The sequence below is a fragment of the Aethalodelphis obliquidens genome, unplaced genomic scaffold, assembly GCF_003676395.1.
Source record: "Aethalodelphis obliquidens isolate GAN/ISIS:26980383/991018 unplaced genomic scaffold, ASM367639v1 scaffold39, whole genome shotgun sequence".
Classification (NCBI taxonomy): Eukaryota; Metazoa; Chordata; class Mammalia; order Artiodactyla; family Delphinidae; genus Aethalodelphis; species Aethalodelphis obliquidens.
In genome coordinates, this window is record NW_020837983.1 from 16,503,880 (window position 1) to 16,523,039 (window position 19,160).

The window sequence follows — 19,160 nt, forward strand, 5'->3', positions numbered from 1 at the left end:
TTCTGGAGACCTTATGAAGCAAGAGGCAGCCCACAGATGTCAACCAGAATGAAGGGAAGGAGGGAGGAAAGGCAGAAAAGAAGAAGGAATAAAACTTTATTTCTATACTCAGTGCCTGAGAAAGAAGTGAAGCATCTTACTGCATATAAAACATCAGGGAAGACTGAGGAAGAAGTGGTACACGCCAAGAAGTTCTTTTTCCCAAAGGATGTACACCCTAGCAGCAAGTTCTTATTCAGGGAGCAGAAGTGGGTGTGACTGATAAGCGTTGGCATAAGGGGTCTATATCCATTCTTTGTGGAGTCATTATTTTGTCTTTAGGTGAAAGAAAAGCTCTGGAGGAAACACTTTATACCATGTGTTTTGGTGAAAATTAACCAAGTTATAACATATAATAAATTCTTTTAATTAAAACAAAAAGACATCATCAGACTCATTTTTGCCAAAATGTTTCAGAAGTTTGGAGTTTATCTCATTTCTGACCATGTAGAATTGACACTCAGAGGATAAACTGTTCGAGTTTGAATAAAACATGGTAGTCTTTCTACTTTAAAAAAGGGGAAAAAAATAAAAAATAAATAAAAAAGGGAGAGGAGTAAACTTCACAAAAGTTTGGGGCTTTTGGTTATTGTGAATATACAATAATTCAGTCCCATTCCAATAATTTAAAAAATTGCTTAAAATATATACATTTGGTAAATGCTTATAAGACATGAATCAATGCCATCCTTCATACGTCAGTCTCTCTTACTTAACGAGCCTAGTTTGCCAAGGCAGCAGATGCTTACAGCTAGTAAGTCACCATTTTGGAAAGTCACTGTGATGACAACTTTATATCAAATTTTCTTTTACCATTAGTATTAATAATAATGTATTTCAGACTTGCCAGAATCTATATTTATAGTCTAATTCTCAGATAACTGCTTCATGTCTCATTTTAGTGGTGAAAATAATCATGATTTAAGGTGATTTGCAAAATAATATTTTTGCCAGAGTTAAGAAAAAAATTTGCAGTCTTTGATGTTTTAATCTTGGATCATGATAATACTTACTATTTACTGACAATTCAATGTGCCAAGAGCTTTACTTATAGCTAATCCTCACAACATCCCTGCAAGGCAGATGAGGTACTATTATTAACGTACTCTTTTAACAAGTGAGAAAGTTAAGGTATGGGTTAAGTGATTTGCCAAAAATCACTCCATTTGTAAGTGGCAGAGTAAAGACTAGAACAGTGCATGTGTAAGACAGGAAGCCATGTCTCCAGGGTGACCCCAGAACCAAGAATCTTCAGTCTACAGAACTCAAAGAATAGAAATGTTGCTCCTGGAGCTCTTCACAGAGCAAGAAATCTTTTAATATGAAAACTCTGGGTTCCAGCAGCTTATATGGACTGATTCAAGCCTAGCCAATCAGCTTCTATGTTTGAGATTCCCCTGATTCTTTAAATTTCACCCTGATCCCTGGACTGTGGAGACAGACTTGAAGAGCCTTGCCTCTTGTCTCCTTACTGGTTGACCTCAAAATAAAAGCTCTTTCTTTTCTCAAAAGCCTGTGCCATAGTATTGGCTTCTACAAACCTTAGGCAACGAGCCCTTGCTCGGCAACATCACCTTTATCCTATGTTCTCACAGGTAATTTTGTATAATAGGTTTGATATAAAAATTACGTAAGAATTTATGTATGAGGCTTACACATATTAAACATTGAAAGGGTTAGATATGATGATGGTGATCATGATGATGATGATGATGTCTGCTGGTATTTTGGAGACCTCAGTGAATCATGCCTCACAGTTCACACCCTTGTGTACTTGTCTCACTTTGAATCTGGACTGGCCCTGTCATCAACTTTAACTAAAAGAATGTAGTGGAAGTGAAACCATGCCATTTCTGGGTCTAATAAATCTTAAAAAGGACTGGAAGGTTCTATTTTTGTGCTTGAGGGATGTCAACTGCCACTTAGTAAGTCTGATGACCCTGGATCACTGTACTGGGAGAAGCCCAACTTAACCACATCGAGGAGTTCTCAGTCCATAGCCAGCAACAACTTGCCAGCCATGTGAGTGAAGCCATTGGTAGTACCTCCCAGTCCTGCACCACAGCCCACAGCCCTGCACACTTCCCTTGTCCTGGCTCATGTACACAGCCTGGGTCTAAATTCTAGCTTCCTCCACCCTCATTCAACCAGGAACAAATTCAGACAATATGTAACAGTTCACTAAATAATTTCAGTAATATATTTTTCCTTCTGATGCACACGTGGAAATCATTTACTGAAAAAGATTTATGAGTGTTTTGTGTTTAATGAGAATAATGTCACAAACGTTATTTTATTTTTTAAATAACTGAAAGACATCTAAAAATACAAAAGTTTATCACATTGTGTAGTGAAGAAAATCTCATGATAAAACATCAAAAACTATGTAAATTCTTCCATCTTACCATTTTATATTCTTTCCAACCTCTTTGGAAATCTAGACTTCCATCTTCACGATGCTGTATTACAGTCCAACCTCCCCCATTGAGATCCATATTGCAAAATACCTGACAAAGGGAAAATAAAGTCAAGTGAAAATTATGTCTATTTTAAACAAACAGGTATCAGATATGTTTCAAGACAGAAATAGGATGGATAGGCCTACAGACAAAAATAATAAAAATTGCCATGTTGAAAATATTAATTTAGACATTTTATTGGCTATTTCTTCCTGTATTTGAGTTGTTTCTGATTAAATCCCATCAAATGATAAATTACTTGTAAAGGTTTAAATCAGTCAGCTGAAAATTGTCTCAGTCACAGACTATAAAAATTATTTTTAAAAAGTTTGTCTTAAATGGTAATAGGCACTATGTATATTCAATTTTTTAAAATGCTACTAAAAGTTTCCAAAGTTACAGACCATTTTATTGCTAAAACATAAGATTTGGAATTTTCTATCTTTAATTTGTTAAATCACAATATACTAATAATAAAGGTTTTGGAAAAATAATATTTAAAAAATCATTTATATTTAGCTATTACACATTTCATTGTATATTAACTCCTACATGCTCATATACAACAATAATTATTCTTGATGGTTCAGTATTACATTAGAGGCAAAATTTGGTCCCCAGCATATGGAGAACACATTATTTGCTTGAATTTTTGTCACGAACAATAAGAAGAGAACATGACATACTGTATTCCTTCTGTGAGAAGCATTTCTTTCCCATGTGGAAAAGTTATCCAAATCTTTCAAAGATTATGCTTATTTCAATTTTTCTAAATATAATACTATTTATTTAGAAATTGATTCATTTCCCCCAGAGTCCACCCAAGGAGAGAAACATATCTGTAATGGCATTATCTTTGGAGAGCAATCACTGTAATTGATGTAGCATAAATGTGGCGGCTTGATTATTCAAGGGCTCAGCTTTGGGGAACATCATTCCCCCGGCAATTGACTACTAAAGCAATTTGGAGGCTGGCTAAAGGTGTAGATATGAGGCAACAGCAGCAGGCACGCTGTGTGGGCAAAGAGCCTGATTAAAGGAAAACCTCAAGTGTTTTCCTTGAGGCATTAAATTTGGAGCACAAATGGCTAAAGGGTATGAAAACAATGGCAAGAACTGTTATTCAAAGGACAAATTGTCCATGTACTTCCTCGAAGTAAAAGGAACTAGGAGGTACATACTTAACTGTGAGCATACAAAAATAGGCAAAATGCTCTCCTGAGGGCTCTTCCTCTAATTTGAACATGCACCCATCAGTATGTATTCATTATCACTAGGAACTGATTCACCTCCAAGATCACAGATTTGAAATTCCTCTCCCTGTCCTAAATTTCTCCCTCTACTAATCCCTTAACCTCTATGCACCTGCTCTTTGTCCTCAAGATAACCTCCATCTAGTCTTTTGTCTTCCTTAATTCTAAGTCTAATTCAATTTTTTTCACCCAACAAGCATTTTTGGGCATTGATTCTGTGTTACAACTGGAGATATTATGATGAACGAAATACGGATAATTTCCTCAAAACACCTAAAAGTTAAAACACTGTGTGCCCCTGTAGAGTTAAAGAGATGTGGGAATCCACAATTTTCAACTCTAGTGACCTGAGAATAATAGAGTCAGTAATCTAAATGAGAAATTTAAGGAAGAGAGCTAACATGTGAGAAAAGAAAATGATCATGGTTTTGAAAACCTAGGGTTTCAGATAGCATAGTCATCCAAAAGGGGGAGTTTATTGATCAGTTAGAGATGATCTAACTGTAGGTAGATCAAGGGTAAGAATAAGGATAAGAGCATGAGGGACTAAGAAAGAAATAGTCATAACAATAGTATGCCTTTTAACTGCTAGATAATTTAAACACTTTACACGCATTTTCTAATTTATCTCACAAGAACCCTGTGATGTAGGTATGATTATTATCTCCATTTTGCAGATGAAAAACCTAAGGCTTTGAGTATTTCAGCAACTTACCAATGGTTATTATTAATATAACAGGTACTGGATCTAGGATTTGAACCCCCTGTTTACCTAATTCAAAATTATATTAGGGGTAATATTCTTGAAAGCAGTAGTTGATAGCACAAAGATGGAATTTTAAAGAAGTAAAAAAAAAAAAGTGGAAACAGATGTGGGGGGAGGGTCGGGTCCAAGAATGGGCTTTGGTGAACAACTGATGGAGATAAAAGACACCAATAACCTTTAAACAGGCAGGAACTTCATTTTATTTGCTACTGTCCCTGATGCCTAGAGCAGTAGGGACAGTAGCCTAGCAGGTACTAAATGAATATTTGTTGAAAAACTAGAGATGCAATAAGGAAAGACATAAAATAGGAAAACTTGATTAATGGAATGCAGTGAAAGCTGGGGATGGATTTTGAGTTGGGGGAATAATCTACTTAATCAAATATTCCAGACAAGTCAAGACAAATAAAGATTAAGAAAATACACACTTAAATTTAAAATGAAGGAGCCATTAGTGACCTTGAAGAGAGAGACTGAAGGATTTCTATAAGAATAAAATCCAGATGGCACAGTTTACAGAGGGCATAGTTGGCGATTCAACACAAGTGGCCAAATGGAACTTTACTGGTAAAACAGATAAGACTGAGTGAAAATGTCAAGGAAATATTTTGTTAGAGTAAACTAATTTCACTTGTTTTTTAAATTATATTTTACCCTGCCTTGACTGGTTATTCTAGAATTTTTTTTCCAGATTTTGATTTCCTAATGGACACTGATTGACTGAAAGTTTGCCAAACTGCGTTTGCAAACCTATAAAGTCCACTTAACACACTCAGGGAAAGGAATAACTACATCTATAAATATAGAGTGTGTAGAGAAAACTGTTCTTTACAGTTTTTTATCACTATTATCTATGTTATTAAAATTCTATGCACTTAAAAAGTTTTAAAATCACTCACTAATTTTAGAAAAAGACAACTTTCCTTTTAAACAAAGGTATCTAGTGACATGAAAATGTTAAGATGTGTTGGGAGTACTTCTTAGGTAAAGACCCAGAGAAAGTTGCCCAGAGGAGAGAGAAGTTACCCAGGCAGATTACAGCCTTGGAAGCTAAAGTGCAGAGAACTTAAGAGGTTAGACTTATGCTCTACAATTCTTATTAGGACTCAGTAATAACAGCAAGGATAATAGCTGCCATTTGTGGAATGTGGACACAATAGAACTGAATGACACATTGGTTAGAGGCATGGACTCAGGTGCAACATTGCCTGTGTTCAAGTTCCACCTCTGCTCTCTCAAGCTATGTCATGGATCTTTTGCAAGGATTAAATGAGTCAATGCATATGGAGTTTTTAGAACAGTGTTTGGCACATACTAAGCTTTGTCATTAATCTTTTAGATGTATTTTACAGATGAGATAATATGTATTTATATTGTGCACATGTACTCTATGTATATAATATCTCAAATTTATAATTTGTTATGAATAATCTAGAACATATAAAGCCAAAATATATAGAAGTTCAATAAACTGTCCTTATGATTACAATTACCAGCTTCTTGTTAATAATAGTGGCAACATCAATCTTTGAGCATGCTTTTTAGTGTACGTGTATATGTATATATATACATATATGTATATGTACATATATATATGAAGCTGGATTCATGCTAGCACACACACACAAAAGACCATGTTATTTCTAGTCAGAAGAAAAATAAAAAGTCTATGCTTAACAGATGAAGGAAGTTAAAAAAATTAGGTGGTTGGTTTCAAAAGATTTGAGATACGAAAGGACTTGAAAAGTTCCTTCGCCAATATGGTATGGTTTGTGCTATCTGGCAGTGTCCTTCCTGTAGACACAGGCCCCACTACATTTACTATGCCTGTTGCATTTATTGATCATATGACTTAGGCTTAACTCTATTTGAGAAAAGATTGAACTGGCTCCTATCCCAGGCAAGGTCAAAGCTTTCAAGCATTAAATATCCTTTAAAATAATATAACGATTTAAACCCAAACAAAAAGGGGAAATTTGATTCACATAGTTCTTATGCTTTTATGCCGTGTGCAAGTTGGAATGATTAACCTTGTGAGTGTTAATTATTTTTCCATAACCTTAAATAAAAAAGGCTCAATACATTTGTTATAGTCCTTTTCCAAGAATTAGGGAAATTATAAATTCAGAAACAAATTTTTAAATATTTTACGATAATCAGTTATGATTTAATGGTTTGTTTTAGTGAATGAAACTAAGCTGGTTATAGTACATTTGGTTTTAGAAACATGAAATAAAAGGAAAAATCCTATTCCCTACTAACATGCATTGAAGGGAATTCAGAGAGGAAGATAACCACGAGCCGTTAATGATGAAAAAGAGTAAAAAAATAAATATATAAATGATCTAATTCTCATTTTCTATCTGCTTGAAAATTTTAATAGTCCTAGAAAACCGCCTTTGGCTTCCATGTCATATTTGAAAAGATAATACTCTTCTAACTTTTGCAGACAGTCTTTCTTGGCAAGGAATGATGTCAGTCAAAACAACTGTGTAACGATTGTGTATACTTGCAACTCTCACTCTGCCTAAAATTAATAATTCCTATTAATAGTTTTTGTTAATTGCCTAAATAGGCCAATTTAATTGATTGATCCATATCTTATATCATACATAATTGAACTTTTTGTTTTGTTTTTACATAGGCTTGCCTTGAGTTTCTTACCCTTGCTAGAACTTCTGCAAGCATTAAAATGAGCAAAATTTTTGTTAAGCATATCCACGATTAGCACCAAACGATTAGCTCCAAAGTATAATCTACATGGAAGGGTGAAGGTCCTAAAGATGCATTTTCCAAGCACTTTTTATAGAACTGAGAGGATACCAATTATTTATATCAAAATAAGAAAAGAAAATGAGGAAGTGGGATGGCTTACAATCAGAACATAATTTTCTGACAATAAACTCTTAGCCGTGTCATTCACATAGGTTCCTATAAAAAATTATGAATGGTATGGCTTCAGTCAATACTAATATAAGTAATTATCCTACTTAGTCCCCTCTTAAGATGGTACAGTCTAGAGTTAATTCCTTTGTTACAAAGTCTGTGTTCAATATTTACTATGTGATTTGGGCAAGTTATTTTTCTAAAATAGGAATAATGGGAGCACCTATATCATAGAGATATTGAAAGGAGTAAACAAGTGAGGATATATATCTAAAGTGCTTAGAATAGAACCTGGCAAACTGTAAATGCACAGTACTTTTGAACTATTATATTAATCAGTTTCTAAATTACATTGGGGAAGTTCACACAATATTTGTTCTCACTAATGTTAAGCTATGTGAATATAATAAGGGATTTAAAACAAAACTTGCTACCTACCAGAAAGGGCAGGTGCATCAGCCTAAAGTATCCATCTCCAGAACAGAACAATATTACTACTTGTGAGAGGATCATGATCAGAAAAGAGAAAGAATAAAACAAGGGAATGAACACTTAGGTCAAGAGGAAGGCCAAAGTCTTTCTTCCTTATGGTCAGTTATCTCCCCCTCTCACCATGCTCTGCTATTATTTCCAATTAAACTAAATCTAATGACAGTACAAATGACGTGAATTTATCCTTCTTCCATCTGAAGCGCCATGGGGCTGTTTCTATAGTGATAAAATTTGCCTCTTACAGGCCTGTATTGATATGATTGCTAATCTGTTTGGGGTAATATTTTTCCCTGGGACTAAATCTAGTAAGTTTAATTTAGCAGGTATTTGGCATTTGTTGATTTAATGTTTTAGATTTTTTTTAAGAACAACACCGAAGCTCTATAATATGTAAAATTCATTATTTTGCAGAGGCGTAAATTTAAATCATGGTATCGTTGTGAAACCAACATAGAAGTCAGCCACTGAACTAGTGAACTGGATCCTCTAACCCACTCTTTCATGTAATCTTTTAAAAAAGCAAATTTATTTAAGTTTATAAGTTATTGTTCAAGTTTATGAGTTATTATTCACGTTTATGAGTTATTCAAGATTATGAGTTAGGATACTTTTCTTCCACCCTAACAGAAGCAGTGGTTCTGCAAACAGCCTGTGCGTTATTTGCATCTCAAAACATTTTGAACTAGAATAGAGTTATGAACTTACATGACTTAAATTTAATGGACTGATCAAACTTTACTTGTAATGCTCTCACTAAGGGCCACGTGGTAGTATTGGTGACGGACTGAAAAAGATTCTAAAAGTGTAAAAGTTAATCTAAAAACTTTAAAAATTATTTTATTTATATATTCATACATATATAATTGTTAACAGTTTAAAAGGAAGATCACAATATTTTTAGTTAACTTTATTTTTATAGTCATTATGTTAGAGGGGATGTGACAATCATTTAGGAGTTCTGTCAGGTCTTGGGCAGCAAAACAGGTAAATTGCAGAAAGTCTTTACGTTAGCTCCACTTCTCTCCCCCAGGACAGCTTCTAACACACTTCACATGCCATCTCTATGGTGTGTCAGTGTGTGGGTGTGCATACATGCCTGTGCACATGTATGAATTGAATTTAAACTTAAGTATGATTTTAAGATACCAGTAAGCAGAGTAGGAAGGTTTCCTGTCATATGATCCAAAGGATTTAAAAAGCTCATTTTTACAATAAATTACCCTCTCCTCTCTACTCCTAAACTTGTTATTGTACCTTCACAATTTTTTTTTTTTTTAAGATATGGAACACCCGATTCAGTGAAATTTTGCACAGAAGCCCAAAATGAAATACAGTGAAACCAAACTTCTCTGGTGGGTGACCCAGGTAGCAATGTCCATAACTGCCTGCCACCTTTTTTACCCCCTGCACTTTCTCTATCTCTTCCCCCTGTTATAGGTCAGTATGGAAGACCTCTTTTCAGAAGAAAATTTTGTTCCAGCAAAGGGAAAAATCACTGAGCTAACTTAAACCACTAATTCTCACTGAAATCAGCAGAGAGGATAGTAGAGTCCAGACTCTCCCTCTTGACATATGTGTGACATCTGTGACATCTGGCAAACTGGTCTCCATGATCCATTTCCCTCACCCAGCAAAGGAAACTAACAATCAGAATGACTAAGTAAGTTAGGTTTACTTACTATATACTACACAGAAGTGTTGGTATTATCATCAGCAGGTTATTTATTTATTCATTCATTTCAGCACATATTTACTGAGGACCTATTATGTGCCAGAAACTATTCTGGGTCCTGGGAAATCAAAGATAAAAGTAAAATCCTTGCTTCATAGAATTCTGGTAGTGAGAGAGTCATGCAAAGTTGCTTGAGGGAATCGGGGAAAGCCTTCCAAGAGCATTTGCACAGTACCCAGAGGAAATGGGGACAAAGGACTGGTAATTTAGGTGGGGCAATGAAAGGAGAAAAATTGTTCCATCTTTTGAGGATAAAGCACTGCAAGGGCAGGTGGTCCTCTTGGGGTCTTGAGCATCTGGCTAAAGTTTTTTACACGTTGAAAAACAGGGCTTTCTTCAAGGCTCTCCATAAACCCTGCTTCAAGCAGCCTCTATCACTACACTTCTACAGTATGTTATAATTTCTGTGTAATTGTCTGTCTTCACCACTACACTGGGAACTGTTTTATATTATGTCCCTAGTCATTTACTGACAAATAAATGACATACACTTAATATGTATTGAATGAAGGAATGGATGGATGATTTAATGAATAAATAGGGAGAAAGTGTATATAGAGGAGGTGTGACAGCAAGACAGTGTTTTCTTACTTCAGAGTTTACTTTGGATCCTGTTCAATATACTGATGAAAACTATCCTCCAACACACTCTTTTAGGTAAATATGAAAAGCAAATCCTTTCAAGATTATGAGTTAAGATCGAATATGTTTCTCTACCCAAATAGGAGGAGTGGTTCTAGAAACATGTCTCTAGCTCTCTCCACGGTATTTGAACTGTAGATGATGTGTACCATCTGGGTCCTTGGGACTTTAGAAGATGGTTCCTAACTCATCTCCATGCACTTGAGGTATACGTGACTTCAACATGTAATCTGTACAAGGCAAGCATTTACGAACAATGGGACATTCCAGGAATGAGCAGAGAGTAAATGGAAAACTGTGTGTGAAATAGGGATGGGATATGTGAGGGTTGGAAGAGGTCTGTACGATAGGGTTTTCATCTTTTACGGACCTGGGAAACAGAGTATCTTTGGGAGAAAAGAGCTCAGGCACAAATATTTTCAGTTTAACAAGCCCACAAATCAATCTGATTATTCAGCAATTCAACTAGGATCTGCTTTACATCTCATAAACAAACACTTCTGGTTTTACCTTTTTGGGTTCTGGCATATTATTAATATAAATAGTGTAGATTCCACTTTTATTAAAACCAGCTTGATATACATCTGCACAGTCTCTAAATGGCTTTTCTTCCTCTTTTTTTCCTCCCTTTAGTAAAACTGCAAAAAAAAAAAAAAAAAAGATTGCAATATGTGAATATCAGTACCATTAGTGCCCAAATGGACTCTAAGTATAGGTAAGCAAGTCTTCATTTCCTCCAAACAAATGTCAATGTTGCATTTATTGAAAAATCAATCATAAGAACAATACTAGATTTTGAGGTGACTCACAGAATTACAAAACTATAGGAAAAATATGTGATCAGTTTATAACTGAATACTTTTTATATTTTGCTTAATTTCTTGTTTTTTTCTCTATCACTTCCAGAACATCAACTCAAGGGACAAATAATCTGATCATGTAATACCTGCAATTGGTAACAATTTTGTCAATGTTTCGCTAAAATTTCTAAAACGTTCTTACCTACATTTCATAGGAAAGTTTGAAAAATGCTAAAGCATTTTTGGAGGAGGGAGAGGTGAAGATAAATTCAAACATAAAAATATAATATGGAGGTTTAAGATGCTAAAAGAAGGTTGTACTGTTTTTCTGTGGCTTTATACTGAAGAGCTCCTAGAAATTTTTATTTTTTAAAAACTCTCAAAATAATTAAAAGGTAGAAAGAAGTCCCTGATCCAATTTAACTATCTAGAATGAAAAAGGAAGTAAACTTTGTTTTTTATTTAATGGTCTGAAGTTAAACTATCAGGTGGATGACATACAAATAGAAGAACAAAAATTAATAAAATTTGGCTGGGCTTCCCTGGTGGCGCAGTGGTTGAGAGTCCGCCTGCCGATGCAGGGGACGCGGGTTCGTGCCCCGGTCTGGGAGGATCCCACATGCCGCGGAGCGGCTGGGCCCGTGAGCCATGGCCGCTGAGCCTGCGTGTCCGGAGCCTGTGCTCCACAATGGGAGAGGCCACAACAATGGGAGGCCCGCGTACCGCAAAAAAAAATATATAATAAGATTTGAAATTAAGTTATATAGGTGGAAGAGCTCAGTAAAAGCTGGAAGTCAAGCGGAAAAAGAAATTTAATTAGAGATATAGTCTCCACTGAGAGGAACTTTATTTCATTCATTGAGCTTCAACCACTATTAAGTTCTTATTAATGAGATCAAAATACAAAAATGCCTCATTTACTAGTCCTCAGCTAAAGATATGGGTGGTATCTTTATAAAATATTTATGATTTAGTATTTTCTAATAAATACATGTTATTTAAGCAATTTGTTTCATTAGCCTAAGAATATTTTATAATCTTGCCCTTAAAGTCTCTGGTTACTTAATAATTATCTGCTTTCAATCACTCTGAGTCACTATGGTATTTTAAAATAATAATATCAAAGGTAAGCTATGAATCAGTGCTTTTAAAATGATTTTAAATGTTCTAACAATCTAAAATACTAACCTGATTTATATTTGACACATGGTGTTACTAATTTATAGGTAATTAAAAATTAACAGTCTAATCTTTGTAGAAAGAATGACTATCTCAATATAAATATTTCAAATTTTCAAAAATTACTATGGTTCAAGGAAATGAAATATCCATGTCATATATGTTGCTATAACAAAAATATAGAATTATAACATTTAATAGCATTATGGTTCTCTACATAGCTCCTGTTTGCACTAATGGTTTTGCCTACTTATATTAAAAGCTACTTCTAAACACCACCCATCACAATTGCAGTATCAGGGACTTCCCTGGTGGCACAGTGGTTAAGACTGCGTGCTCCCCTACCTAAGTGTCCGTCATTGGATGAATGGATAAAGAAGATGTGGCACATACATACAATGGAATATTACTCAGCCATAAAAAGAAACGAAATTGAGGTATTTGTAGTGAGGTGGACGGACCTAGAGTCTGTCATACAGAGTGAAGTAAGTCAGAAAGAGAAAAACAAATACCATATGCTAACACATATATATGGAATCTAAGAAAAATAAAAAGGTCATGAAGAACCTAGGGGTAAGACGGGAATAAAGACACAGACCTACTAGAGAATGGACTTGAGGATATGGGGAGGGTGAAGGGTAAGCTGTGACAAAGTGAGAGAGTGGCATGGACATATATACACTACTAAACGTAAAATAGATAGCTAGTGGGAAGCAGCCGCACAGCACAGGGAGATCAGCTCGGTGGTTTGTGACCACCTAGAGGGGTGGGATAGGGAGGGTGGGAGGGAGGGAGACGCAAAAGGGAAGAGATATGGGAACATATGTATATGTATAACTGATTCACTTTGTTATAAAGCAGAAAGTAACACACCATTGTAAAGCAATTATAGTCCAATAAAGATGTTAAAAAAAAAAAAAAAAAGACTGCGCACTCCCAATGCAGGGGGCCCAGGTTCGATCCCTGGTCCGGGAACTAGATCCCACTTGCATGCCACAACTAAGGAGCCTGCCTGCCAGAACTGAGGAGCCCATGTGCCACAACTAAGAAGCTGGTGAGCCGTAACTAAGCAGGCCACCTGCTATAAGACCTGATGCAACCGAATAAATAAATAAATATTTAAATAAAAACACACACAAAAAGAACAATTGCAATATCAACACAAAATAAGTAATCAGAGGATTAACATCATATGATGGTGAAGAAGCATTGCATAGAATGTATGCAAATAGCAATTAAAAATGAATATTTATATACTCAAAAGCTACTTTTAATGGCACTGGGCATGTCAGTGGATTATACAAAGGTCTTGTTTTCAAAAACATCAATGCATTTCACTTGTGTTTACTTATTTTAAGCTAAATGGACTATTATTTTTCTAAAACTAAACCTTCCTAAATTCTAAATGCTTGCTCTTCTGTTGAAAATAACCAAATCAGATGCAAAAAAAAAAAAGGATGTAAAGAAATACTAACTAAAATTTATAATCCCTTGAGAGGATGAACAAACAGGAAGATGTGGTCAAGAGGAATTCAACGGTAAACCCATTTTTCTTTTTTGGGTGAGAGGTGGGGATAATCATTTATCTAAAGAAAGAGAAAACGTTTTCTTGTTCAATGTACCACTTCCTGCCCTCCCTTATTTAGTTATGTAAGGAGAATGCATTCCCTTCCCACTTCTCTGCCACCTCCCTTCCCCTTTTCTTTTCCTCTTCAGGATGAAGTAGGTGAAAAGACTGTTGTTGGGGAAGAGGGAAGCTATTTCACACACTTTTTCAGTAACACAGAAAAAAGGAAAAAGTTGGATATTATCTTATTTTTCTGGAAACTAATTTATAAAAATGTTCAAACTATGGATGTTAAGTCTTATAACTGGAAAAATGGTTTGAGGAGTCTACCATAAAACGTACAGTTAGTGCTATGGTTATACTATGGATTCGTTGTTGTCATTGTGGCAACATATCTGATATAGATGTTTCATTTTCTTGAAATATAGTTTCATATTTTTGAAAAATTGAAATACATTCTTTCCAGATGATTAGACTGCTTGTTTTTAATTACTTACTAACTAGTAATATTATGCTTGAAAGTTTGGTCCAGGCTACATTTTAGAGTAATATAGCATTTAAAAGCAATTTAAAAGTTTCATTCAGAGCTTACCTTTAATATTTGTATTATATTCTATGGTCTGAAGACCCCTTCTATAAGGGTAGATTGACTTTCAGAGTTTTGCTTTCTCTTTTTAATCTATAAAGTGGGGAATTTATACATATCTCTGAGGCAAGTATGTGAATTACATAACGCAGAGTGACTGAATTATAGTAAGTGCCAAGAAATGGTAGTTATTGCTGTTATGATAATAATGATATCATCAATGGCAACATTACATTCTTATTCTTTCTTATGGAAAGGACACTCAGGCTGTGGAAGGCTAGCCAACCCGCTCAATGGAGTGGTGGACGCTGCTGTCTTCTACCCTCAAATATAAATACTGTAGCTGACGAAATGCAGGGAAGTTACAATTGACTGGTTACACCTAGGATTATATTGAGCTGGCCTCTCCTTGTCAGAGCTGGCTAATAATTGGCTTATTTCATTCATTGACTACATCAAGGCACACCATTGTTAAGTTTAAGTCTAAAAAACCCAGGTAATCTAATCTTGCTGTATACTGTAAGCTTTATTTATTAAATTTATTAAGAATTAAAGATTATTTCAGATGAAATGATATATGATGTATATACCATATGCTGATTGTAGAGATTTAATCTCATAGCTTCAATTTTCATGCCTATTTTCTTTGTTAAATATTGGAGAATTCTGAAATTCAGTGTTATGGTTAGGTATTGTAAAACTGGACACACAGTAAACATTTTAAAACACAGAAAGACAAGAACAAAGATGAATTAACTGAACATTGCAAGTGTCAGAACTAAGGATAAATTTTTGTAGGAGGTCTTGAGATTCAGCAAGATGGAAGATAATGCCTGGAGGAATATAAGATAAATGACAAGAGACAAACATGGAAAACCTGATGGAAGAAGATAAAAGCAGCATCAACTGGACAGAGCAGGGAGGAGCAATCTTGATACTTGATATAGGTGTTTTAGCTATATCTGTAAAAGTGGTTTAACTTATAATAATACACTGGTTTAAAAGCTGGTTTAAAAGCATGAATTCTTAAAAAATGATCTTTACATCTAAAAGTTCCGCCTTTGATCACATATACTCTTATTTTTTCCTTTCCCATTCTTTAATTCTTAATGAGTTTGTCTTTCTTCTAATTGAGAGTCTAGATCCCCACCATTACTATCTGCCTCTTCCTAGCCTCCTTTTTCCTTCTTCCTACCTTCAGCCTGAGAGTGAGGCATTTAAGCACGGTTCGGGTGGAATTGCTAGTGCCCTCCTTCCACTGTCCTTTCATCCACTAACCCCTTGTATGGGTAAATCCTGACCCAAGGAAGGACGTTTATTCACATTCTCACCCCCATTTCTAGACTGCAAACACTAAAGTGAGGCTATTTAATGCCCTTCAAATGTGTACTTTCTAAACTGAGCTGTGTTCTCTATGCTTCTCAGTCAAACCCTTGGTCATTTCTAACAGACTTTTTATTACATTTCCTGAAAAGTGTATTTCAAATCTTTCTACTTTTTTCAAGATTAAGTCTCACTCCTGTCTTCTCTATTTATATATGACATTGTTTTATGGTTTACTATGACGATCAAAACCATTTAAAATAAGTCTCCTCTACCTTTTTCCTCTACAGAAGTTGTCTTTGCCTATCTTTGCCCTTGCCTTTTGTGTTGACCTCTCTTAGTCCCTTTTCTCCTTCTCTAATTGTCCTTTCTCTTTCCTCTTCATTGCGTTCTGTTCCTCTCCCCACCTACCAATAGATGCTCACCAAGATTCTATTCTTGGATCTCTATTCCTTTTTCATCTGCTCTTTTTGCAAACCAATTTCTAAGGCTTCAAACTTTCACACAGATTTCTAAGATACAAGCATTTCTGACACCACGTATTTGCTTCTCTCATGACCTCCAGATCCTCATTTCTACTTGCTTGTTGAGCAGTTCCTGATGCAACCCCAACTTTCATTTGTTTAATTTACCTAATATTTTCTTCCGAAACCGATGTTCTCTTCTTCTCTTACTGATCCCACTATCCTTCCTCAGTTGTCATCGTTAAAAATTAATGAAAGCCTAAATATAAGACAAATAGACTGAGACTTTTAATTTGTCTCAATTTAAAAGACTGCCTCCTGTCTCTTCTTAGTTTAACCCATCCTATATTAACAATTTCAGTAAATATTGATTAAACATCTGCTATTTGCATGACTTTTTCAAGATAATGGAGATACAGACATAAGAAAACCACAACCTGTCCTTAATGTGATCACAGTCTGATGAGAGAAAGACCCATTAGTAGGTCTTCCATAATATCTCATGATAGCTACATCTATGATTAGTATCTTCCATGATAGGGAAAAACCCAACTCAAGCTGGCTGAAGCAAAACGATAATTTATTGAATCATGTAATTCAACAATCTAGGATAGAGCTTTAGGGAAAGCATGATCAGGTTTCAAACAGTGTGATCAGGAATTAGTTTACTTATCTTTTTCTTGACTCACTTGTTGCTGACTCTGTACCTGGTCACAAGATGGCTAGCAACAGCTTCTCAGTCTAATGGTACCAGTTTAAATATAATACCGAACAGAGATAATGCACACAATTGCTGTTTTGGAGATATGTATCAAGTGCATTGAGAGTAGGTGCAGAGACTACACTCTATTTCTGACCAGGTAGACTTGGGGAAGGCTGTTCAGAAGAGATAACACCTGAATGAATAAAACATGTAAAAAAGCTATCTGAACTAAATTTTAAGAGCTTGGTATGCCAGTTCAAAGACTTTACCCACATCAATATCAGCAAATAAATCTTAGGAAAGTCTTAGGAAGGAATCATTATTCATCCCTTATCTATACAACCAAATCTCTGGGATCTAAAGGGAAAGAACAGGGACATAAGCAGGTGCATGTCTGTCTTTCACCAGCCAACATTCAGCCAATGAGCAACCTGAGACGCTGACTCCAGCAGCTGTTAGCTTTATCTGGCCCTTGCCTTCATTTGCCTACTCAATTCCAACCCGGATGGCATATCTACCACTGGGCTGACTTGAGGGAAGAACCATGAAAGTTAAGGCAGAGGGTCACTTCAATTCAGATGAACCCTCAAGAGAAAATTTCCTGGAATGTGGAATTGGTAATTCTGAGTCTCAGAAAACGTAGTAGAGAATGCAGAAGACAATTAGCCTTGCTACCAGAGGCAATATAAAAACCAGGAGCCCTTGATCCTACTTAATTCCTAGTAAGTTGCTATAAAGGGATCAATTCTTCAATTATTCTTTTTAAATCTTAGATGTGGATAATCATTCATATCTCTCCAGTATTTAGCAAACATCAGAATGTATGCAGATCATGTTATTGGTTTAAGGATATTTCTTGTGGTACTTTTTGGGCCATTAGCATTAAGGAGATCATAGTACTAGGAATTGACCCTAGCCCGTGATTTTCACACAACAGGTCACTGAAGGTAACTGAACATACAGATGAGTAAAATGGCATATCTGACAAGGTGCAAACAAGCTAAAAACTGATTGATTAGATTCTCTAGTCTTCAGCCAGGTGTGTGGGTATTTCATGGAAAGGCCATTTAAGAAATTCCCTGGTATCCTAATTTACTTGAAAGGACTTCTAGAAGTAGACGAAGGTAATATTTTGCATTTCAAGGGTGTAGAAAATACGTTTAAAGGTTTGTAGGCAATATTCAATATTTCAATATTTTGTGGGTGGGTGAGGAAGACCTACTGATGATTTCATAAATACGTATCACATATGTATAGCTATATAAACACATACGAGTTTTAAGCTTATAAATTAAAACTTTCAAAATTGGTATTTTATTTCATATAAAATATATGTATATGAACCTAAATATCTGTGGGTTGATATCTCAGCATGATTGTTTTTAACCTACAAAAATGGCAATTACCTATTTTTTAATCTAATATATATATATATATAAAAAACATAAATTGCTATGTCACAATATAACAAACATATTTATAAATACTTTCAATCTGAAGTCTTTGGTTAAGTAGCTAAAGGTTTCCTTTTTAAAAATCTACTATTCCTTTTCCTTTTAACTGTGGTATAAGGGAACACTTGAACATTGTTTACTTGCTGCATTATTATTTTAATTAATTTTTTTATAAAAAGAACTGTTTTTATTCTAATTTAAATTCTTTATGTGTATATATTTTGTAGATAATGTGTAAAATCTTAACTATCATCTTGGTGGAAATATAATAATCATGATCATAATAAAATCAACTAGCATTCATTGAATACTAATTATGTGCTCAACTCTGAATTTCTGGTGCTAAGTATGTTTTATATGCTTCGTTTCATTTAACACTCATAAACATCTTATGAGATGGATTTGTCAATATATCATTTTATATATGAGAAAACTGAAACTCTGAGATGCTATCTAACTTCACCAAAACTTGTAAGTAGTGGAAGTCTTTAACTGTAAAGCCAAAACTACTTCTTATTGGCTTCTAAAGTAACGTCAAACCCAAACAGAACTCTAATACGTTATTTGTCACAGAGTGAATCCCCAGCAATACTTAGCTGAAAAGGTCCCACCCTTGGGTCTTAGGTGAATCAGGACAGGCCTTAATTTTGAATGGGTATAGGCTCTTCTCATTGGAAGCAGGAAGTATGGGAAAATGACAGGAGGCAGAAATGACAAGAAAGAAGAAAAATGTTGAGATGAAGACAGAAGAGAGGAACAGGTAGCAGAATTTTCTGTGAGATGGGAGCTCTTAGCAGAAATATGAAGCAGTGATG

The 19,160-nt window shown here is 35.0% G+C and overlaps 1 protein-coding gene across 2 annotated transcripts in view; it reads right to left on the bottom strand.

The window, feature by feature from the left end:
- Positions 1–19,160, bottom strand: part of ANGPT1 (angiopoietin 1) — a 250,606-nt gene that overhangs the window by 44,492 nt on the left and 186,954 nt on the right. For both annotated transcript variants that reach the window (XM_027131602.1, XM_027131603.1), the window contains exons 5-6: positions 10,780–10,907; positions 2,445–2,546 (exon numbers count right to left, since the gene is read on the bottom strand). In XM_027131602.1, coding sequence (XP_026987403.1) covers positions 2,445–2,546; positions 10,780–10,907 — 230 coding nt within the window. The remainder of the gene's footprint in view (positions 1–2,444; positions 2,547–10,779; positions 10,908–19,160) is intronic.